Source organism: Tamandua tetradactyla, chromosome 13 (assembly GCF_023851605.1).
Source record: "Tamandua tetradactyla isolate mTamTet1 chromosome 13, mTamTet1.pri, whole genome shotgun sequence".
NCBI classification, from domain to species: Eukaryota; Metazoa; Chordata; class Mammalia; order Pilosa; family Myrmecophagidae; genus Tamandua; species Tamandua tetradactyla.
The window spans coordinates 7273360-7297088 of NC_135339.1; the positions used below are offsets into that span (position 1 = coordinate 7273360).

The following is a 23729-nucleotide window of genomic DNA, read 5'->3' on the forward strand; positions in this document are numbered from 1 at the left end:
GGAGATAACCTAATCAAAAGGTCCCACCCAAGGACAGGTCCGCCCCCACAAGACTGGATTAGAACATGGCTTTTCTAGAGTGCATAGCAGTTTCAAACCAGCATAGGGCGGGAACAGTTAGGGAAGGTAAAGGAGAAGTAGGGACATTTGAGCTGGGTCTTGACAGATGAGTAGAAGTTTACCAAGTGGTCAAAGTGGGAAAGGTATCCCAAGAAGTGGGAACAGTATGTGCAAAGACAGGGAGGCGTGGACATGCGTGATATAGCCTGGGAACGTGAAGTCCGAGAGAGTGACTGGAGTGTCCTTGTGAGGAGGGACAGTAGCTCTCTGGGGCTGGAAAGAAACCCTCAACCCTGATCCCAGAGGATCCCCAATGGGGAGCAATGAATGGGGAACGTGTCAGTGTATCCACCTGTGGAATTTTTAGCAGGGAGGGGAGAGATCTGAGCTCCATTTCAGAGGGGGCTCACTGGCAGCCCCTGGGGGCAGCTCTCCTGCCCTCCACTCTTCCTTCACTTCTGCAGTTGTCCCTGTGAATAAGACAGCAGTTTCCTATAGAGTGCTGGTGGGGGCCAGGTTACACACAGATTCCCTAAAAACCCAAACATCCCCAGAACCACAAAAGATTTCCCAGGGAGACACCGGTCTTGAGAAATGAAATTCTGCTTACAGTAATGGGCCGACGAAAGAGGAAGTGGGAGTTCAAACCTCATGGAGGACATTTGGGGACATTTTCCTAATGCAAAAATACTCAAAGGGCAGGGCAGGCCGAACTTCTCCAGTGCCAGATGCAGAGCTGCCCACTCTCTTGACAATTAAACTGATGACAAATCAGGAAGTATCCCATGCTCAGGATAATAGGCATGTAAACGCTTCAAAGAGTTTATAGTGAAAAGGAAGTTTCCCCACACCCTGCTCCCCGGCAAGCCCAGAGCCCCGCACCCTGCTTTACCTGCCAGAAACAGTCTGACAAACTGTGCATGTGTCACTCTTTTCCGCAAATGGCAGCCTGCTCTTCACACCGTACTTTGCCTTTTCCGCATACTAAAGTGCATTCCGCATCGCATCACGGAGTTTCCCCACCTTCTCTTTGGGGAATGGACCTAATCCCCCAGCGATGGATGGTTAGGTTGTTCCCGGTTTATTGTCACCGCCTCCTTGGGCACACGTGCAAATTTATCCGAAGAATAAATGGAATGAATTACTAGGAGTGGCTTGCTGGGATCATTTAAAACTGCTGGTGTATATTGTCAAATTATCCTCCAAAGAGTTGGGGTCAGAATCTACCATCAGGGTGAGGGGCTGCCCACTTTTCTCCTTTTACCCTTACAAACACCATCCCTTAAACTCTGCCTCCTTTCACTTAGGAGCCTCGAGCTGCAAGCCCTTCCCGCCCATAGGGGAGCTGGGGGCAAATATGCCCCTGCAAGCTCATTTTGATTTCCAGATCTGGGGTCCCTAGCATGAGCTCACTGAACCCACTCCCTGTGGAATGCCCCCACACCACCCACACATGCCAGGGAAAGCTCCAACCATGTGAGGTTTGTTTCACTCTTTAAGTTCCATTTTCATTTAGTTTTCAAAATAGATAACATGGCACAAATATCAAAAATCCTAAAGCCCGTCTCCTTTTGGGCTTCTCCCGACCACTTCTCTCCCCTTAGAAGCAACTGCTTCTCCCAATGCCCTCTTTCTCCTCCCAGAGATGTTTTGCACGTACTCAAATAAATATCTTCCGTTCGTCCTCCCCCCTCCCTCTCTCCATCCACTTCCTTCCTTTGCAAAAACAATAGCATCTTGTTCTCCCCTTTACTTTTCTCTCTAGCAGTGTCTAGCGGAGAACATTCCAAGGCAGTACTTGAGGGTATCCTTGAGTTTTGCAGATCTACAAAACACAACATTTTATAGCTATGCATCCCTCCCCTCCCCTTTTGCCATTTGCCTTTTCACGTTCTTTTCTTTGCTGTACAAATATTTGTACATTTTTTTGTAGTTACATTTTCTTTTATGGTGTCTGGGTGTTGTTTTTTAAAACATTTTTTATTATAAAATATATCGTATATACAAAAAAAAAGCAATAATTTTCAAAGTATATTTTAACGACTAATTACAGAACAAATTTCAAAGTTTGGTATGGTTTACCATTCTACGTTTTCAGGTTTTTCCTTCTAGCTGCTCCAAAACACTGGAAGCTAAAAAAAATATCATTATAGGGATTCACAGTCGTACTTGTTTGTTAAATCCTATTTTCTCTATTAAAACTCTTCCTTCTCCTTTGATCCTTCTCCCAATCTGTAGGGTCTTTGGGCTATGCCCATCTTAACCTTTTCATGTTGAAAGGGGCTGTCAACAATATAGAATAGGGGGATAGAATTGGTTGATATTCTTGGAGAGGCTGGCCCTTCTGGGTTTCAGGACTTAACTGGCCTAGAAACCCTCTGGAGGTTATAGGTTTCAGGAAAGTAAACTTAGTGCATGAAACTTGTGTAGAGTCTCAGATAGAGCCCTAGGGTTAACAGGCATGATGTTGGTTGGGGTTTAGTAAACCATGGCCGTTAGCAATATCTAGCTGAAACTTGCTGGAGAGTAGCCTCCAGAAAAGACTCTTCACTCCATTTGAACTTTCTTAGCCACTGATGCCTTATTTTGTTATATTTCTTCTCCCCCTTTTAGTCTGGAAGGCATTTTCTATCCCACAGTGCCAGAGCCAGGCTTAGCCCCTGGGAGTCATGTCCCACATTGCCAGGGAGACTTTTACTCCTGGATGTCATGCCCCACATGGGGGGAGGCTAATGATTTCCTTACAGAGTTGGGCTTAGAGAGACAGAGAGGCCACATCTCAGCAACAGAAGAGATTTCCTGGAAGCAACTTTTAGGCATAATTTAGCTTTTCCACTACAGAAATAAGTTTCATAAGGTGAAGCCTCAACATCAAGGGTTTAGCCTATTTTCTTGGGAGCCCGTAGTATTGGAGAGAATACCAGTTTACCAGATGGAAAAGTTTCATAGTTCCATATTTTTTCTCCAGTTCCTCAAGAGACTGTACCAAGACTTTTTAGTGATTAGTCCATCATAGCCGGGACATCTTCGGATGTTACATTAAGTTATATAGAACTGCAAGGCCTCATTCCCACTCAGGGCTCCATGTGTTCGGGTTGTTTGAATGAGCTGTCCAGACAGGTGGGTTAGATTGTGTGTTACAGAAAAGTTAGGTTATAGACACAACGAACTTCTCTGCCTTTGGTCTCATACAGTAAGTGAAGCTCTAGAGTATGTGCCGCTATCTTTTTGCCATGTATTCAGATTTACCTTAATCCCAACCAGACGGGCTTCCTCTTTATCTCTAACTAAAGTCTGATCTCTTTTTCGGTTATTTTAACTGTTATTGCACATAGCAATGCTGATTTTCGAAACTGCAGTACTCTAGCTCTCAATTTTAGATGTCAAAGAGGTGCTCATAGTTCCAGGGAAGTACCAGCTTATACGCATTATAGCTCAATTGTCTCAGAATCTAGAAATACACTTAGAATTTGAGACTAAGTGTGGCTGCTATAAGAGCTTACACTCTAGGCTCCAACTTTCTTGTCAGTATTTTCTGAAAGAGACCATAGCATATTTGTTCTTTTGTTTCTTTTGCATAACACATTGTCCCCAAGGGTTATTCAGCTCGTTGCATGCTTCATGACACCATTCCTTTTTGTAGCTGCACAATATTCCCATATATATATCACAATTCACCTTTTGGCTTCTCAGCCATTTTCCTTTTGGCCCCTTCCGTGAAACCCATTGGGCATCATGGATAGTGCCTAAAATAAACAAACCATGTCTTGTAGTATCCTTGCTTGGTTGTGCAACCATCAGCGTAACTTTAGACAATTTCCACTTGACCAAAGAGACAAAGCACCGATAACACGATCTCACCAAATACCAACTTAAAACCTCCCCTAATCTCTTGTTCCTCTCCCCAAATTATTTGCCCCTGGTATTGCTGTGGTACCGTTGATACTGTTGATTTTTGTCTCCCTGATAATTGTTATGGTCTCTGGGTTTGAGTCATACTTCTAAGGTCTTCCCCACTTGAAAATTATACAAAACTCCCCCCATGGTTTCTCCTGATATTTCTATGGTTTCGCTTTTCATCTTTAAATCACTATGAATTTTTATTGTGTCATAAAGTGTGATGTAGGGACCCAGCTTGGCAATTTTTTTTCCAGGTAGCTATAAAAGGATCTATAGGTATCCTGTTGCACTTCCTACATAATCCACTGTTTACACGCTTATTTGACATAACTCCTCAATTATTCCCAAATTCCCATATGTGTTTGAATCTCTCTGGACATGTCTTCTAAATAGCATGTTGTTTTAATCACTGTAGCTGCATGCTCTGTTTCAGTAATTGCAGAGGGGAGCTGACCTCACATCATTGTTTTCTTACAAAAATGCATTGGCTGTTTTTGCTGGGGAACTTGAGAATCAACTTGTCTAGTTTCAAAGAGAAGTGTTAAATTTATAAATTACCTTAGGGGGAATTGGCCTCTTTATCATGTTGAGTTTTCCTACTTACATATCCGGGATGTATTTCTGTTGGCTCCAATTTACGAATAGATTTTCATTGCTGTATATAAATTTTGTATCCGGTGTCCTTACAGACATAATGGGTTCTCAATTCATTGGCCTAGACTTTCCATATGTAAATGCATAATGTGAAAAATAATAACAATAATAATAGCACTGCACCCGTCCTCCAGTTTTTACTGCTGTACGTTCTTTCTCCTGTCTGGTCCCACTGGCTGATACTTCCGGAAGATGTCCAGTGGCAGTGGTGATAACAACCATGCTGGCATCCTTACTGACATGCAAATGCCTCAACATAATGCTGGCTTTGGGGAGAACCACAATGCAGAAAGATCCATCTATTCTTATTTAATGTAGAATTTTTATCAAAATGGGTGTTAAATTTTATCACATGTGCTTCTAGATGGCACTTTGGCCCCAGGGCATCTGGTCTACCAGCGAGTACAGTGAATGACTGAGACCTGTGTCTGGAGCCCGTGGAGGAGATGGTGTGGCAAGGACCAGGCTTCCTTGCTGATCTCAGGGTCTCTGCATAAGGTGCTTTCAGCTACAAAAAGCAGCGAAGCTCACCTGGCTGGCTCACACCCAAGGAGATGTGCTATTCATACAAAGCAAGGAGCCCAGAATTGGGCCGCTCCTGGGAGAGAGTTCAGGGGCTCAGCAAAGCCACAGAGGCTGTGGGCTCCCCCTTCTGTTCTTGTTGGTTTGACTTGCTGGCAGCGTGGTCACAGGAGGACCACCAAGCATCCAACAGAGACAAGACATGCCCCTCGATGGAGAGGGGTCTCTTGGAGAGGCCAGAGGTCACTGTTTAGGGGCGAGGAGCCTTTCCCTGAAGCCCCCAGGGACTTCCCTTAGGGTCTCAGTGACAGCTTCTTTAAAGTCTTATAGTATAGAGCTGTAAACTATAACTATTTTGTACTTCTTTCAAAATCTTCTTTGAGTGTCTGATAAAGGCTCATTATTTTGATGGCTACATAAGATCCCAGCACATTTATGTACCTGTGTACTAAGCCATTGCCCTGCTTTGGACGTTACATTGCTTCCCATATTTTACTGCTTTTTGTCATTGCTTGCTTGTTTGGGCCATTTTGAGTTCTGTAGCATTCACTAGTATAGTATGTCACTATCTTCCTCAGCCCAATAAGAACTGCAAGCCTGGTTCTGGCTCATCAAGAAGTGCAAGTGTGTGTCAGAGCAGAGTGCACGGAGGTGCATGTGTGTGTCCAGAGCAGGGTGCACGAGGTGCAAGTGTGTGTCCAGAGCAGGGTGCACGGAGGTGCAAGTGTGTGTCCAGAGCAGGGTGCACGAGGTGCAAGTGTGTGTCCAGAGCAGGGTGCACGGAGGTGCAAGCGTGTGTCCAGAGCAGGGTGCACAGGCTCCACAGAGGACAGGGCTGCAGGCAGTGCGAGACAGCAGGGCCACTGGGTGCTGCGTGCTTGGGGCCATTAAATCTCTGCCCCAGGACTGGTGGGGTTGGGACACACGTCTTCTGGGTGCAGGCAATTTCTGGAAGTAGGACCCGTGAGGTCTCAGCATGGAATATCTCCAGGCCCCAAAGATGGAGGGGCGGTAGGCTGCTGCTCTGGGGCCTTCATTGTTTGCCTGGAGATAAAAGACATGGTCTCAGCTGGCATGCCTCCAGGAGACGGGGCGGACATAAAGTTCTTAATTTTTTTAATAATAAAAAAAATTGTTAAGCAATTGTAGGTTTATAAAGAAGTCATGCAGAAAGGACAGAGTTTCCATCCACCTCCACACAGATGCAATTTTCTCTATTAACATTTTGCATTAGTGTACTACATTTGCGACAATCGATGAAACAACATTACTGTACTTGTGCCATTAATTAGAGTCAGTAGCTTGCATTAGGGTTCCCTCTTTGAGTTGCACAATTCTTTGGGTTGCCTTTTTAAAGTTTATAATGTGGCAACATATACAACACAAATAGCCCATTTTTACCCTTGTCGAATCCTACAACTCGACCTAAGGTTTTCAGGCACGCATCCCGGGCAGCGATGGCAGGTGCAGGGTCTGTGCAGAGAACAGGTGGGTCTTGACCCTGTTTCTCCTTTCTCTGCAGGAACCCCATCTTCGTTCTCAGAAAACAGAGCATTCGGGTTCCTGATTACAGGCTCCTAAGTAGGCGTGACCTGGAGATTGCATCCTTTTTCCTCCGGGTGACCCAGAGGTGATCCTAAGGGGCAAATTCAAGCAGAACCCTAGTGGAAGAATGGAGACCTAGGCTCTCCACTGCTCTTCCTGATGTTCCATCGCCACCTCCCCGGACCACCCTGGGTGGGGCCTGGAGGACAAACCACCCCTACCCCCCATGGCTTCTCCCTGAGGATTCTTGAAGTTCAGGCATCTGGAGTCCACAGGGTGGAGTGGACAGGGGTAGTGTCCTAGCCTGCAAGCTGCCAGAACGTGATGTACCAGAACTGGAATGGCTTTTACAAAAGGGGAATTTAATAAGTTACAAGGTCACAGTTCTAAGGAAGTGAAAGTGTCCAAATTAAGGCACCAAGAAGAGGTTACCTTCACTCAAGAAAGGTCGATGGGTCAGGAACACATCTGCCAGCTGAGTAGTCACGTGGCTGGCATCTGCTGGTCCCTTGCTCCTGGCCGTCATTGCTTTCAGCCTTTGTTCCTTTTTTTTTTATGTTTCATGGGCTCCTTGTTTTTAACTGTAAGCCTTCCCTCCTGGACTGGGCAGATGCCCCAGATAAGACCATTTTAGCCCCCTGCCTGTGAGATATGCATAACTACCAGAATTCTGGAAGTTGATTGTGTGGGGTGAGAGTGTCTTGAACTTTGTTACAGAATTTCTTGCTGCCTCTCCCTGCTTTCACTGAACTTGGTGTGCACTAAGACCTTCTGGCTCATCTTCTCTGGAGAATAAATCTTCAACTTCTCTCCAGGTTCTGGTTTGCTTCACATCTCATGGTGACGTCTGCTGGGCTCCAAGCATCTCCAAACACCGTGTCTCTGTTCTCCACGGGTCCACATCCTTGTCAGTTCTGCGGTGAAGTTTCTGTCGGCTCTGAGGCTTCCGTCATTTCTGTTGTTTCTGTCGCACCTGTAGGCTTTCTCCAAAATGTTTCCTTTTTTAAAGGATTCCAGTGGCAGCTCTGGGCAGTGGTTCCTGCTTTCCCAGTTCTTGGCTGAGTGATGTGGGCATGGTATTTCATCTCTCTGAGCCTCACTTTCATTCTCCATCAAATGGGGATCATACCATCCACCTCACAAAGAAATGGAGAGGATAGACTGCCAGGGCATATGTAATTACCTGGCATAGAGCTGGCACAGAGTAGGTGGTGGCTGCTATTGTTATTTTTAGTAATATCATTGTCATAACATTGCTATTATTATTAGAAGGGGTGTGAGGGCATCCCCTGCCTAGGCTTGCTAAGGCAGCAGACTGCCTGGAGAAAGAGTTGATGTGCTGCAGACTGTGTTTTGGTACGCAGGGAACTGTATTTGTTTTCTACTGCTGCGTAACAAATTGTCCCCCAAACTCAGTGGCTTAAAACACAAACATTGTGCTCCCTTTGGCAGCACATATACTAAAGTTGGGGCAATACAGAGAAGATCAGCATGGCCCCTGCACCAAGATGACATGCAAATTTGTGAAGTGTTCCATAGTAAATTAAAACACAAACATTTCCCAAATGCAAAAGTTGGAGAAGGATAATTCATAAATGGCTAACAAATGGTTGACCATATGTGATGGCATGTCAACAAGAAGAAAAAAGAGGTGTCAGTATACATTGTGTGCCTACTGTATGCTCAGTGCTCATGGATCCCAGTGACAAGGTAAAAGCCTCTCCTCATGGAGACTGCAGTGGAAATAAACATTTGGAGGATTAGGAATTACAGCAAAATAGGAAAGGTAGTCATTTATTTCCAAAAATCAATTTCAAAAGGGAGGTTTATATAACAAAATGGTTTTGGAAATGGACACTACGGAAATAGCACTTAACTTGCCAGGTTCCAATAACATGTGTAGAGTGGTTTTTTGGCATTTGAAGAAAAAACAACACACACACACACAGGTGGTTTCTGTGGGTGAGGAGTCCAGGCATGGCTTAGCTGGCCCTCCATCTCAGGACCCTCCCAGGCTGCAGACGAGGCACTGGCCAGGCCTGGGGCCTCTGGGAGTTTTGACAGAGGGACCTTCCACTTCCCAGCTCCTTCACCTGGCTGTTGATGAGAGCCTGTTCCTGGCTGGCTGGTGGCCGGAGCCCCCTCTCAGCTCCTTGCCACGTGGACTCCCTCTTGAGGCAGCCCCACCATGTGGCATGTGGCTTCAGTAGAGTAAGTAGGCCAGAGAGCAAGAGAAGGCTCTTGTGATGGGAGCCAGAGTCTCTATGTAACCTAATCTCAGAGGTGACATCCTATTACTTTTTGCAAGTTGCTAGGTCCAGCCTACACTCAAAGGAAGCAGATCAGACAACCCACCAAGAGGCGGGGTCCTTCGGGGTTCTTAGAGACTGCCTACTACAGGGATGGAGCTAAACACTGGAGCAGGCCTGCCTGGATTCAGTTCCTCAGCTCTCAAGACACGATTGAGAGCAGCCAACACTCTCAGAGATCAGTGGGCAAGTCTTTTGCCCTTGTTGAGAAGGGCTGGTCAGGAAACTTCACTTTTACTAGCCCTGTGACCTCGATCACAGACAAATCAATCAACATCCCTCTGCCTCTGTCTTCTCATCTGTAAAAGGGGGTCCATAGTTGTACCACCTTAAAGGGTTATTGGAAGGGTACTGAGCAAAAATACACAAACCTCTCGGAATAGTGCCCAGCATATGCTAAGCACTCAATAAAAGTTAGATGTTTCTATTAAGGGACCTGGTCTACCTGGCACTTCCATCAAGCCTTCCATGTGCCCCTCAATAGTGGCTGCCATCCATTGATCTCTGACCCTTGGCGAAGCACTGGGCCAGTCCCGGGAGATACCCAGAAAAGAAGGAAGGCAAGTTCTGCTTTCATGAAATATATCTTCCTTTAGGAGAGATGTACAACAAACCAGTGTAAACACAAGCATCTTGGTTCTCAATAGCAATACGTCTTACCAAGGAAATAGGATGATGGGTGGGAGTAATTGGGCAGGAGGTTCTTACCAAGAGAAGGTTTCCCTGACCCACACCTGAGCTGAGGACTGAAGCTGAAAAGGAGCTGACCCTGCAAGAGGCTGGGATAACAACATTCAGGGCAAAGGGACCTGAAAAAGCAACGGTTCTATGGATGGAAGACACTGAGCCTGTGGGGGGAAAAAAAAGAGCGAGAATGGCTGGATGGTAGTACAGAGGGCTAAGGGGAAGGAAGTGCCATCAGAGGGCTCAAGGTCACATGGGAGTTGTATTGTATTTCAGGAGCAGTGCTCTTCCAGAAAGTTTTAAGCAGCTGTGTTTTGCTCTTAATTGACTTCATTTCTTTGTTGAAAGGTTGGATGCATGGATGAATGGATGGATGGATGGATGGATGGATGGATGGATGGATGGATGGATGGATGGAAGGAAGGAAGGAAGGAAGGAAGGAAGGAAGGAAGGAAGGAAGGGAGGAAGGAAGTACTGTCTTGAGCTAAGAGAGATGCCCTGGGATAGCAGCTTATTTTGTGAAAAGAATCCAAAGAGCTAAATTCAAGTCTTGGCTATGCCACTTCCCCACTGGGCAATTGGAAACTCCCACAGCCTCAGTTTCCCCATCTGCAGCACAGGGATGATGATGCCTGCCGTAGAGGTTGTGATGGGCATCAGTACCCAGCCCCGGGCTTACCTTGGCTCATTCACTCCAAATGATTGGCTCTACTTTGCAGATGAAGAAATGGGAGCATAGAAAGATTAAGTAGTTCAAGCTCATGTGGCCAGGAGGAATTTACATTTATCAGGTTCTCCTACATGTCCATTCTTAGCAGGAAGTCGTTTAATCCCCACAACCATCATTTCATGCTTCCTGACGCCTTTGCAGAGAACACGGAGGCTCAGCGCTGCGGGAGCTGGAATTCTAACCCTGTGCTCTCACCCCCTCCGCCCGCTGGGGAACTGGGGAGGGATCCTGGGCCCCTGGCCACAGCGTCTAGGGGCACTGAATGCCACTGAGGTCTGAGAGTGCAAGGAAGGGAGCTGAACACAGGGTGGCTTATAACGGCCAGCTCCACCCATGCAGTCTGCAGGCAGACGGGAAAGCCCCTTCAGGACCTGGCAGCTTCCTCCTCACCGGCCCAAGACAGTCCTGGCCTTGTGGGTGCTGGGAAATGCAGAAGTTCCCCAGAAGGGACAAAGATCTCTCACTGCGCCCCTTGGCATAACGCCCCAGCAGCCCCAGCCTGAGCAGTGCGCGCCCTCGGCCCGCGCGCCCCAGGGCAATCCCTGTGCCATGTCCTCCCGCCTGGCCAAGTACTTTAAGAGGAGTAGAAGCCTGCCGAAGGGTAAGTGGGTCCGGAGCAGGTGGGGACGGGGGTGCACCCTTGGAGGGCATGTAGCACACGGGCAGCAGAGGTCCAGGCTTGAGCCCTGAAACAATCCCTGTTGGGGTTCAACTTGGTGTAGCCTGGCAGGGATGGGCAGGTGAGGCTGCCCCTTGGGACTCTGTGCAGGAAACCTCAGCTGGGGGCAGCAGTCATTGCCGGGAGCTGGCACCACACACACAGGTGGGCATCAGGGCATCTGAGAGGGGCATCCCCCTGTCCCCACCCCCAGCCTACCCTGTGCCTTCCAAACCTGTCCAGTGCTGTGTAAGCACAAAATACAAATGAAATTTTGAAGACCAGTAGTCCCCCAAAAGAATATAAAATCTCATTAAAATTATTTTAAATAGCTGTTATTTAAATGGCCATTTTAACTATTTTTAAATATACCGGCAGCAGCATTAACATTTACAATGTTTTGCAGCCATCACCACTATTTCCAAAACTTTTCATCACCAAAACAGAAACTTGATATCTGTCAAGCAGTGTTTCCCCATATTCCTTTCTCCACAGCCCCAGGTAACCTCTAGGCCATTTTTTTTTTTTGTCTCTATGAATTTGCCTATTCCAGATAGTTCATGTAAGTGGAATCCTATGCTCTCTGACCTTTGTATCTGGCTTATTTCATGCAATAAAATGTATTCACAGTTCATCCATGATGTAACACATATTTGAATTTCATTCCTTTTTATGGCTGAATAATATTCTCTTATATGGCTATACCACATTTTGTGTAGCCATTCATCTCTTGACGGACACTTGGGTTTCAGTCTTTGGGCAGTTGTAAGCCATGTCACTGTGAACAAAGCCCTACAATTGTGTGACGGAGTCCGCGCTTTCAATTGTGTGCTTGCACACCTAGGAGTGAAATTGCTGGGCCGTATGGTAATTTCATGTTTCACTTTTTTGAGTAACCACCAACTTTTTCTCATGGCAGCTGCTCTATTTTACATGCCCCACCAATGTACAAGGGTTCCAGTTTCTTCACATCCTTGCCAGTCCTTTTATTTGTTTGCATGGGCAGGCACCAGGAATTGAACCCGGGTCTCCACATCCCTGACAATACTTTTATTTTTTGCTGGTGCCATCGTCGTTGTGTTGTTATGACCAACCTAGTGGCTGTGAAATGGTGTCTCATTGTGCTTTTTGATCTGCATTTCTCTAATGACTAATGATGCTGAGCATCCTTTCACGAGCCTCTTAGCCATTTTGACATGTATGCATTTGGGGAAAATGTCTATTCAAATTCTGTGTCCATTTTTTAATTGGATTGTTTGTATTTTTGTTGTTGAGTTGAAGGAGTTCTTTATATATTCTGGATATTAAACTCTTGCAAATATTTCCTTTCATTCTGTGGATTGTCTTTTCACTTTTCACATCTTGAAAGTGTCCATTGATGCACAAAATGTTTAATTTTAATGAAGTTCAATTTGTCTCTTTTTCTTTTGTTGCCTATGCCTTCAGTGTCATATTTAGAAAGCACTGCCAAATCCCAGGTCATGAAGATTTGCCCTATGTTTTCTTCTAAAAATGTTATCATTTTAGCCCAGACATTTAGGTCTTTAGTCCATTTTGAGTTAATTTGTGTATGTGGTATGAGGTGGGGGTACACCTTCATTCTTTTGCTTGTGGAAATCTCATTTTGCCAGCCACATTTGTTGAGTGGTGTTGCTGCCCTCTTGAATGGACTTTGCACCCTTGTCAAAACCAAATGGCCATAATAAGTGGGTTTATTTCTGGGTTTTCGATACTATTCCATTGGTCTCTATGCCTGTCTTTGTGCCAAGAACACAGCAGTTTTGTCTAAGTGTTGAAGTCGGAAAGTGTGAGTCCTCCAACTTTGTTCTACTTTTTCATGATTGTTTGCCTACTTGGGGCCCTTTGTGATTAATTTAGAATATGAAGATTCACTTTTCCACTTTTGCAAAATTGCATTAAATCTATAGATTACTTTGTGTAATATTGGCATCTTAATGATATTGTCTTCCAATCCATGAAGGTGGGATATCATGCCATTTATTTAGATCTTCTCTAATTTTTTTCAGCAGTGTTCTGAAATTTTTAGTATACAAGTATTTCGTCTCCACCTTATTCCTAGATAATGCATACATTTAACATGTTATTGTAAATTGAATTGTTTTCTTGATTTCCTCTTTGGATCATTCATTGCTGGTATACAGAAACACAACTGACTTTTGTGTGTTTATCTTGTACCCTCAGCTTTGTCAAATTTGTTTGCAGATTCTTTGGGATTTCTGTATATAGTATCATGTCACCTGCAAATAGAGATAGTTTTACTTTTTCCTTTCCAATTTGGATGTGTTTTATTTCTTTTTCCTGCGTGATTGCTCTAGCAAAGACTTCTAATACACCTATTGAATTAGCAGGGTTAAAAAGTGAGCAGCCTTGCCTTGTCCTGTTCATAGAGGAAAGTTTTTAGCTTTCACCATGGAGTATGAGATTAGCTGGCAGTTTTTCATATACACACTTCATCGTGTTGAGGAAATTCCCTTCTATCCTTAGTTTTCTGAGTGTTTTTATCATGAAAGGGTGCTGAATTTTGTGAAATGCCTTTTCTGCAGCAATTGAGATGTTCATGTGAGGGTTTTTCCGTTTGTTCTATTAATGTGAGTAGTAAGTACATTGATTGATTGTCTTATGTTAAACCCCCATTGGATTCCTGAGATGATTCCCACATGGTCAGAATGTATAACCCATGAATTTCATTCATGTTGACTTGCTGCTGGATTCAGTTTACTGGTAATTTGTTGAGGAATTTTGCATCTATACTCATAAGGGATATTGGCCTTTAGTTTTCTTTTCTTTTTTTTAGTGTCTTTGGCTTAGGAACCAGAAAATGCTGGTTTCATAGAATGAGTTAGAAGGTATTCTCTTGCCTTCATTTTGGGGGAAGAATTAGAGAAGATTGGTGTTAATTTTTTTTCTTTAAATGTTTGGTAGAATTCACCAGGGACACATCTGATCTTGGGCCTTTCTTTGTTGGGAGACTTTTGATTGTCAACTCAGTCTTGTTATTTTTTTTTAACCTTTTTTTCTATAAAATATGGCACATATGCAAAACAAAGAAGGAAAAAAGCAATAATTTTCAAAGCACACTTCAATAAGTAGTTACAGAACAGAGTCTAGAGTTTGTCGTGGGCTACCGTTCCACCATTTCAGATTTATCCTTCTACCTGCTCCAAAACACTGGAGGCTAGAAGGAATATTATTATAGTGAGTCAACAGTCATTCATTTGTTAAATCCCATTTTCTCTGTTACACCTCCTCCTTTGCCTTTAATTCTTCCCCTAATCTACAGGGATCTTTGGGCAATGCCCATCCTGACTTTTTCATGTTGAGAAGGGGTGTCAATGCTAAAGGATACAGGGATGGAATTAATTGATAATCTTGGAAAGGTAGTTCCTCTGAGTTCCAGGATTTATCTGACTTAGGAACCCTCTGGGAACTATAGGTTCCAGGAAGGCAAACTTAGTGCATGAAACTTTTATAGTCTCAGTTTGAGCCCTGGGTGTTCTTAAGAGTCAACAGGAGTGAATCTGGGGTTTCACAAACCATGGCAATTAGCCATCTAACTGAAGCTTGTGTAAGAGCAGCCTCCAGAATAGCCTCTTGACTCCGTTTGATCTTTCTTGGCCACTAATACCTTATTACACTTCTTTTCACCCTTTTGGTCAGAAGGTCTTGCTGATACTACAGTGCTAGGGCCAGACTCACCCCCAGGAATCATGCCTCACATTGTCAGGGAGACTTTTACCCCTGGATGTCATGTCCTACATAGTGGGGAGGGCAACGATTTTCCTTGCAGAGTTGGGCTTAGAGAGGGAGAGGCCACATCTGAGCAACAAGGAGGCTTCCTGAAAGCAACTCTTAGGCCTTGTTATGGGTAGTCTTAGCTTTTTCCCTACAGAAATAATGTTCATAAGGACAAGCATCAAAATCCAGGGCTTGGCCTATTTTCTTGGGGGTCCCCAGTGGTTGAGAGGGTACCTGGGTTTTCCCAGATGGGGAAGTTCAATAGCTCCATATTTATATATATTTCCCCTTTGGACATACAAGGAACTCTACCAATACTTTTTAATTATTAGCCCACCATAGTCTGAAATATATCCTTGTATTATATTAAGCTACACAGATTTACAAAGTCTTGTTCCCATTCTGGACTCCAAGAGTTTGGGTTGTATAAAGGAATTATCTAGAGAGTTTGAATTACACTATATGTTACTGAAAATTTAGGTTCTAGACATGATAAGCCTCTCTGCCTTTGGTCTCATATAGTAGGTGAAGGTCTAGAGTACATACGCTATCATATTTTACCCATTTTCCAATTCACCTTAAACCCCATCAGATTGGCTTCATTTTAAGTCTAAGTGAGGCCTGATCTCTTTTGTTTACTTTAATTGATATTGTAACTGGCTATGCTAACTTTCAGGGCTGCAGCTCTCCATTTCTGGGTCCTAGGTGCCACAGAGTTACTCAGAGTTCCAGGGAAATACCAGCTGATACACGTAGAGTGCAGTGTCTCAGCGCCTAGAAATACACTTACCACTTCAGACTTAGTGAGCCTGCTATAAGGGCCTACAGTCCAGGCTCCAGTTTTCTTATAAATATTTTCTAAGAGAGACCTTAGCATATTTGTTCTTCTGTTTCTGGCTTATTTTGCACAATGCATTATACCCAATTTTATTCAGTTTGTTGTGTGCCTCTGGAGGCCCTTCCTTTTTGTAGCTGCACCATATTGCATCATATAAATGTACCACGGTTCACCATTCTGCTTCTCAGACATTGTACCCTTCGGCTCCCTCTGTCCACTGGGCATTATGGATAATATCCAGAATAAGCAATCCTTGTCTTACAGTGTCCTCACTTGGTTGTAGAGTCAGCAGCACTTTCAATCTTAGACAGTTTTCATCTGTCTATAATGACGACGAACCAACAAATGCAGTGTCACCCCCCTATCAAGTCAAAACTGCCCCTTATTGGGTAAAATAAATTGGGTAGATTGAAATATTGGTGATCGGTGGGATGGAAGGGTGAGGGGTATGGGATGAGTTTTTTCTTTTTATTTCTTTTTCTGGAGTGATGCAAATGTTCTAAAAATGAGTGTGGTGATGGGCGTAAAGCTGTGTGATGGTATTGTGGGCCACTGGTTGTTCACTATGCATGGATTGTATGTGTGTGAAGATTTGTCGATAAAATATTTTTAAAAAACTACCCCTTATCACTTGTCCCTTCTTGCCCCACCCCCATTAATTGCCCCTGGCAGTGCTATTGTACTACTGATGTCTTCCTGTTAACTATTGGCCACAGCATGCATTTTTGGTTTTTCCCTCTATATCTCTCTATTGACTCTTTGTCCACTATTGAACCACTGGAATAGTTCACGTGAGAACTTATTTATAATTGTCAAGCTCATTACTTTTTATAAGACTATTCAGAGGATCGATTTCTTCTGAAGTCAGTTTTGGTAGTTGGTGTGTTCCTAGGAATTTATCCATTTCACCTGGGTTATCCAGTCATACATCTGTTTGCAGTATTCTCTTAAAATCCTTTTTGTCTCTCTAAAGTCAATAATAATGTCCCCATTTTCATTTGTAATTTTAGTAATTTGAGTCTTCTCTTTTTTTCTTGGTTAGTCTAGCTAAAAGTTTATCTATTTTGGTGATCTCTTCGAAGAACCAACTTTTTCTTTTAAGTTTTGACTTTTTTCATGTTTTTTAAAGATTTATTTATTTATTAATTAAAAAAATTTAACAACTGGCGGGCCGCGGTGGCTCAGCGGGCAAAGTGCTTGCCTGCTATGCCGGAGGACCTCGGTTCGATTCCCGGCCCCAGCCCATGTAACAAAAAACGGAAAAACAAAATACAATAAAACAAGAAAATGTTTAAAAATGTTTCCCTTTCTTCCTTCCTTCCTTCCTTCTATCCTTCCTTCCTTCTCTCTGTCTTTCCTTTAAAAAAAAAAAAAAAAAAAAAAAAATTTAACAACAAACGAACTAAAACATTAACATTTGATCATTCCGTTCTACATATATAATCAGTAATTCACAATGTCACCACATAGTTGCATATTCATCATTTCTTAGAACATTTGCATCAGTTCAGAAAAAGAAATAAAAAGACAACAGAAAAAGAAAGAAAACAAAAACAGAAAAAAAAAGATTATACGTACCATACCCCTTACCCCTCCCTTTCACTGATCACTAGCATTTCAAACTAAATTTATTTCAACATTTGTTCCCCCTATTATTTATTTTTATTTCATATGTTCTACTCGTCTTTTGATAAGATAGATAAAAGAAGCGTCAGACACAAGGTTTTCACAATCGCACAGTCACATTGTGAAAGCTATATCATTATACAATCATCTTCAAGAAACATGGCTACTGGAACACAGCACTACATTTTCAGGCAATTCCCTCCAGCCTCTCCACTACATCTTGAACAACAAGGTGATATCTACTTAATGCGTAAGAATAACCTCCAGGATAACCTCTTGACTCTGTTTGGAATCTCTCAGCCTTCAAAGAATCAACTTTTGATTTCATTTATTTTCTCTCTTATTTTTCTATTCTCGATTTCATTTCTCTCTGCTCTCATTTTTGTTATTTCCCGTGTTCTGCTAGTTTTGGGTTCAGTTTGCTCTTCTTTTTCTGTTTCTTAAGTGCAAAATTATTGATTTGAGATACTTCTCCTTTTTAAATTTAGGTCTTTACAGTTGTAATTTACCATAGTACTGCTCTCGCTTCATCTCATACATTTTGGTATGTCATGTTTTCATTTTCATTCATGCCAGAATAACCTTTTTTTTTTTCACATGGGCAGGCACCGGGAATCGAACCCGGGTCCTCAGGCATGGCAGGTAAGCACTCTTACCTGCTGAGCCACCGTGGTCCACCCGCCAAGATAACTTTTAATATCCCTGTGATTTCTTCTTTGACCCACCAGTTTTAAGAGTGTGTTGTTCAGTTTTCACACATTTGAATTTTCTAGTTTCCCCTCTGTTGTTGTTTTCTGTCTTCATTCCATCATGGTCAAAGATGGTATTTTGTATGGTTTCCCTCTTTCTAAATGTGTTGAGGCTTGTTGGGCCATCCTGGAGGATGAGTTCCTGATACTTGAGAAGAAAGCATACTCTCGCACTGTGGGGTGAAATGCGCTCTGCCTGTCTCCTGGGCTGGGTGGGTTGTGGTGTTGGGCACGTCCTCCGTTTCCTTGCTGATCTCCTTTCTAGATGTCTTATCTGTTATCGAAAGGGCTGCAGTGAGTCCACTATGGTTATTGTAGAATTTTCTATTTACCCCTTCATTTCTATCAGTGTTTGCTTCATACACTTTGGGGCTCTCTTGTAAGGTGTATATATGCTAATAATTCTTCTGTCTACTTGATGAATTGACCTTTTTTTCAATATATAATTGTTTCATAAGATGAAGGTCTGGAAGGCGGCAGAAACGGTTCTGCGAGCCTCCTGATGCTAGCTCATAAAAGACTGAGCAACTTCTGCCTCCTTTGCTGGAACAGGCATGTGCAGAGCCCAGAGGCCGCCATCTGTGAGGTGACCACAGAGCAGCTCTGCAGTTGACAATGCCAACGTTTGAATCCTCCCATCCCAGCCACCAGGCATAAGTGAACAAGCCTTCAAGGGGTCCATCCCCCAGCCACAGAGCAACCCCAAGCTCTCTGCTGTGGATTCTTCCCATTAAGCATCTGATATTGAGGAGTAGAGACAAGCCACATACTCCATACCCTGTCCAAATGCCTGCCCACAGAATGCACAAACCTATTAAAATGGGTTCTTGTCCCAAAGTTCGGGGTGGTTTGCTCCGTAGTAGAAGTAACAGAACAAATATCAGCAGCTCTCTGCACTCATCATCTCACTACTTCTAGAAGCATGTCCACCTGTGGGGCAGGGCTACTCAGAGCTCCGGGGGAGCTCTCTCCTGGTCGCTGGCACCCAGGCACCGGGCTGGCACTGGGTGTTGGCACTGGTGGTGCCAGTGAGTGGCTGGAGGGCATGGACTGTAGTGGCCCAACGTAATCTGTATTACACGTCTACTCTTTAGGCAGATTCCTGCACCAGTGAAAGCGTTGTAAATGACTGAAAAGCAAATGTTGTAGTCTCCGCTTCAGAACTCTCTGGGCTTCTGCTGCCTACTGTGCGGTGTGTGGAAGCTTCTGGTCAAAGGTTATTGAATGGCCAGCTCTCTCTGCAGCTGGAAAGCAGAGACCCAGGGGCGCAGGGACTGCTATGCAAAGGGCGAGGGCAGCATCATTCTTGGGGACAACAGGATGATAAAATCACAACTGTGCCTGTGAGCTCAAGAGGGCTTCTTTTCAAAACAGCGTTATGGAGGTGTCCTTGACCGACAGTAACCTGCATTATGCTTGAAGTGGTGAGTCTCTACATATGTATCCACCCGTGAAACCAGGGCCACGTGGAGGCAATGAAAGTTGCCTTTGGGGACATCTGTGCCCCTCCCTCCCTCCCCCCCTCCTTTCCTTCTTCCCTTCACTCTGCATGACCCATGTCGCCCCATCTCAGAATGCGTGTCTCATGCCGTGGCTTTTGCACACTCTGATTTTCCAATCACCCCTACAATAAGGGCCCCTTTTCTGGAAGTCCTCCACTGCCTTTTTCCAGTGCCAGCAGTGCCTCCGAAGTCTTTCTCCTTTGAAACCTGGAGATGTGGTCCTTTCCCAGGCTCTCCTTCCCAGGACCCAGGGGAATGGATTGCCCTAAGCCCCCAGGTCTGGGCTGGGTGCACCTTCTGGGGCAGTGCTGGGGGCACCAGCTTTGGGGTCAGATGACAGAGCAAAACCAGCCCCACCCCCAGTGAGCTGGGTGACCTTGGGCACGCCATGTGGCGGCTCTGCACACTGGCATCCTCCCCAGGGCAGCGTGGACATTCGAACACTGACCTTCCCCAAGGCTGTAAGGTCGGAAGGAGCTCACTGCACAGATGGCCCGGTGTGGCGACTGGCACAGAGCGGGCTCCTTCGCCACCTCACCCAGGAGGGTGTATGCCTGGAAACTCTACATCCAACCCAGATCTTCGAGAGTCTAAGTGGTTAGGAAATCAGGGTGGAAACTGGGATGCAAAATGCTAGACAAATACCAAAGATGTCTTTGGAGAGCTTGGCTGAGACATCGTGGCATCGTGGCTGGAGCATGTCCAGCTCCACCCGAGAAGGCCATCCACTGGCCCTCATCCTTGCAAGGGTATGCAGGGGGCAGGATGTCAAAGCCAGCCTCGCCGCTTCGGGCAGTTTCTTCTTCAGCCTCTGAGATACCTCACCGCAAAGGAGGGTTTCCCTTGCAAAGCTGACCACGGATTTTCCCTGGAGTCTCGTAGAGGAGTGGAGCATCTACTCTTGCGGCAGAATTTCTTCTATCTTGAGCCTTCACTTCCGGCCCTTAAGCTTCCAACTGAATGCTGAGGATTAACTTAAAGTTAAGTTAAAGTTAAACTTAATGCCTTAACTTTAAAGGCAACTGACTTTAGCAGCTGCTAATCCCATTGCCGAGATCCCTTCAGCCTGTGTTTGACCAAACAACCGGACCCCAGAGCCTACCGAAGTTGACGCATAAAATTAACCATGCAGTTAGGTACAAATGTGAGTATATGCTTAGAACTAACACGCAATCATGACAAGTTTCCAGAGCCATGGCTTTCCAGTTCCTGTCTCTGAGTTGTCTGGAAGCTGTTTACCAGCAAGGCCTGACAACAAGCTGCCAGATCCCAGGGCACCGGCCCCCAGTGGTTGCTCTGTGGGCTGTGCCCACACCCCCGAGAATCACCACCACCACGCTGCTGTCCTCGTGGCCCCGGCCTCCACTCAGGCTTCAGGTTCTGCTACCTCTGCCCGGGCTTCCTTGCTTCTGCCTGCCCAGCTCTTTAGCCACGGAAGCAGGCAGACATGGAGCCTGTCTGTGCAATGACGAGCTCAAGAGGTGACCTAAGGCCTGGCAGTCCCCCAGTCCCTCCTTACCCTCCCATGCGTGAGGACCCCTGCTCTCTCCAGCCACCCCCCCTGCAAGAGGCAGTCCAGCCCCCGGAGAAGCCGCCTGATTTCCGCAGTCCTCGGCCACCTTGCTGTGACTGCTGTCCTCTCGAGCCCAGCAGCTGTCTCCTTTGCAGGGCTGGCAGCAGCAGGGGCTGCCGAGAACCTGGAGCTGGGGCCTTGGGCTCCTGGCTCTACCAGGCAGGTTACTTCATTACTCTGTGCCTCAGTTTCCTCATCTGTAAAATGTGGGGAGTGACAGTGCCACCCTCACAGGGTCACCATCACCATTAAAGGGTCCTAGGAAGGGAACTGTGCATGTCAGCTTGCTCCATGGAAGTTTCTGCAGCTCCCAGAGAGTCCCCGGCATTTCCAGGGGGCTCAGGTACCCTCGCTGGTCTTATGCATCCTTCCTGTTTGGTCTCCCCCCCTGGGCTGCAGGTTCCCTGCCATCCCCCTGCCTGGGAACAGGTCTGTGGGACGCATACCGCAGCGGGGGCTCCGGTTCAGGGCCCCACTGTGGGGCCTCAGCTGTGAGTTTCAGATTAGGCCATGAGAGTGGGTGCATAAAGACAGGTGTCTTCCTGAAAGTCATTTGAGTTACCAAGAAAGTTCAGTATAAATGGTTTTTTGTACATCCTGGAGATTAATTCATTTACGCGTGAAAAGTCAAGAACCACTGGAGCTACCATGGGGGGGAGCAATCAGATTATAAATGGCTGATTGAGCTTTCCCACCGTTCTGCTTGTAGATAATGGTCTGTTTCTAGCTGGGATTGGGGATGGGTGAATTCTAGAGCGTGTTCCCCCACCCTGGTTTCCACCGAGCCTCTGTAACTTGAATGCTGGTGGCGAATCAGGTTGCAAACTCAGAGCCGTAGTCACCTACACTGGGTGCTTCCTTATGGCACATCAAGCTGATGTGAAGGCGACGCCTGATGAGGCGCCTTCCTCCCAGCCGTTCGAGCTGGCCTGAAATCGGCATGCTTGTCTTCAAACACTGCCCCAGGATGCTTTCAATGGTTTGATTTTGATGCTATACAGTAAATAAATAAATTAAATACCAAAGTGAAACCAAGGAAGAGGAGAGAAGAAAACGGGCCGTGCCCCCAAAGAAAGGAGTGTGATAAAGGAAGGGGCTGGGGTTGCAGAAAGAGAGAACCCCAAAGTGCAGCCCTTGCTGAAAGCTTTTGGGGAGCAGGTGTTATTGGCACACACATGCCACCGGGAATGGAAGGACATGGGCGGGCGTCGGGGTGGGGAAGGGCTGCAGGGGTGCTGACGGGACCGGGGCCTCGGCATGCGGGCACTCCCTCCGGGGACCCCCGCGTCAGCTCTGCCTTCCTGTCTTGCAGGCGGTGCCGGGGAGCAGGAGAAGATGCCGGCCAGCCCCGAGGCTTTTCTGCTCATGGCCAGCTCCCAGCGGGACATGGAGGACTGGGTGCGGGCCATCCGCCGCGTCATCTGGGCCCCGCGGGGCGGAGGTACTGCCCGTAGCCCACGCGCCCGCCCTCTAGAACCCCTGTCTCCAGGTAATCCTGCCCCTCGCCGAGCCCGCCCAGCCCGCCAGGCCCGCCCGCCTTGGGACCTGCCAGCCTTGTCCCTGGGCTCCTGGTGGCTGGCCAGGCACGTTTTCCATTTCTGCCCCAGGCCCCAGGAGTCTCCTCCAGGGCACCAAGCAGGCCCTGCCGAGGGAAACTGGGTCTGCTTTTGAAAACATGCCCTCCCACTTTTGTACGTCTGCCTCTCTGCACCTCGAGTGGATGCTGGGTGAGCTGGCGGTGGGCTGCACACATCCCAGAGGCCCAGCTAATATTGGGCTATGCACACTTGTGGGTTCCTATCAGACCCCCAGGTGCAGGCATCCTTCCCCTCTGCCAAGCCTGCTGGGGCCCCCGCCCCGCCCACAAAACTCACGCACTTCCCATTCTCCTCTGGAAGGCCAGGTTGATACTTATTCGTGTCCTCATTTGTTCAAAAACATTGAGCGTCTAAGGTGTACTAAGTTCTATTCCAGGAGCTAGGAATTCAGTGGTAAACAAGAGAGACGAAGCCGCCTCCCTCACGTCACTTCCATTCTCAGGTGGAGTCAGATGAGTACATATGTGATATAGAATCAAGCTGTGAGACATGCAGTGAAGCAAAAGGAGTTGGCCGAGAGGACAGAGGGGATGCTGTGCCCAGTGGGGAAGCCCAAAAGCTTAACTGAAGTGATGAGAAAAGCCAGGGGGATGCCAGGGAAGATCACGCAGGCAGAGGAAAAAGCAAGTGCAAAGGTCCTGAGGCAGGAGTGAGCTACAATGACATGAGGAGGTTCAGGAAGGCCAGTGGTGAAGCAGAGTGAGGACAGAGAGAGTGCTCGGACTGGAGATGAAGGCAGTTGCAGGTGCTTCCCGGCCGTCGTGGGCATTTCTGGTTTTGTTCTAAGCGCAATGGGGAACCACAGAGGGCTCTGTGCTGCAGGGTCATGTGTCCTGACTGAGATGTTTACAGACCCTTCTGGCCACCAGGTGAGGAATAGAGCAGAGAGAGTGTGAGCAAGAGTGGGTGCAGCAGGTTGTGAGGGTCATTCGGCAAGCAGCAGGGTGGCTTGGCCTGGCGTGGAGAGAGGTAGTTCCCAGGTTTGGTGGGTGGTCTGCCGTGGGCTGGGAGAGAAAGGAACAATG

General features: G+C 46.2%; 1 protein-coding gene and 1 non-coding gene across 2 annotated transcripts in view; both read left to right on the plus strand.

The window, feature by feature from the left end:
• ARHGAP22 (Rho GTPase activating protein 22) overlaps nucleotides 1-23729 on the plus strand; it is a 181086-nt gene that overhangs the window by 129771 nt on the left and 27586 nt on the right. Inside the window, exon 4 of the mRNA XM_077124665.1 lies at nucleotides 22419-22595. Within this exon, the coding sequence (XP_076980780.1) occupies nucleotides 22419-22595 (177 nt within the window). The remainder of the gene's footprint in view (nucleotides 1-22418; nucleotides 22596-23729) is intronic.
• LOC143654650 (U6 spliceosomal RNA) lies at nucleotides 8118-8224 on the plus strand. Its single transcript, XR_013161855.1, has one exon. It is a non-coding gene; the product is annotated as a U6 spliceosomal RNA (small nuclear RNA).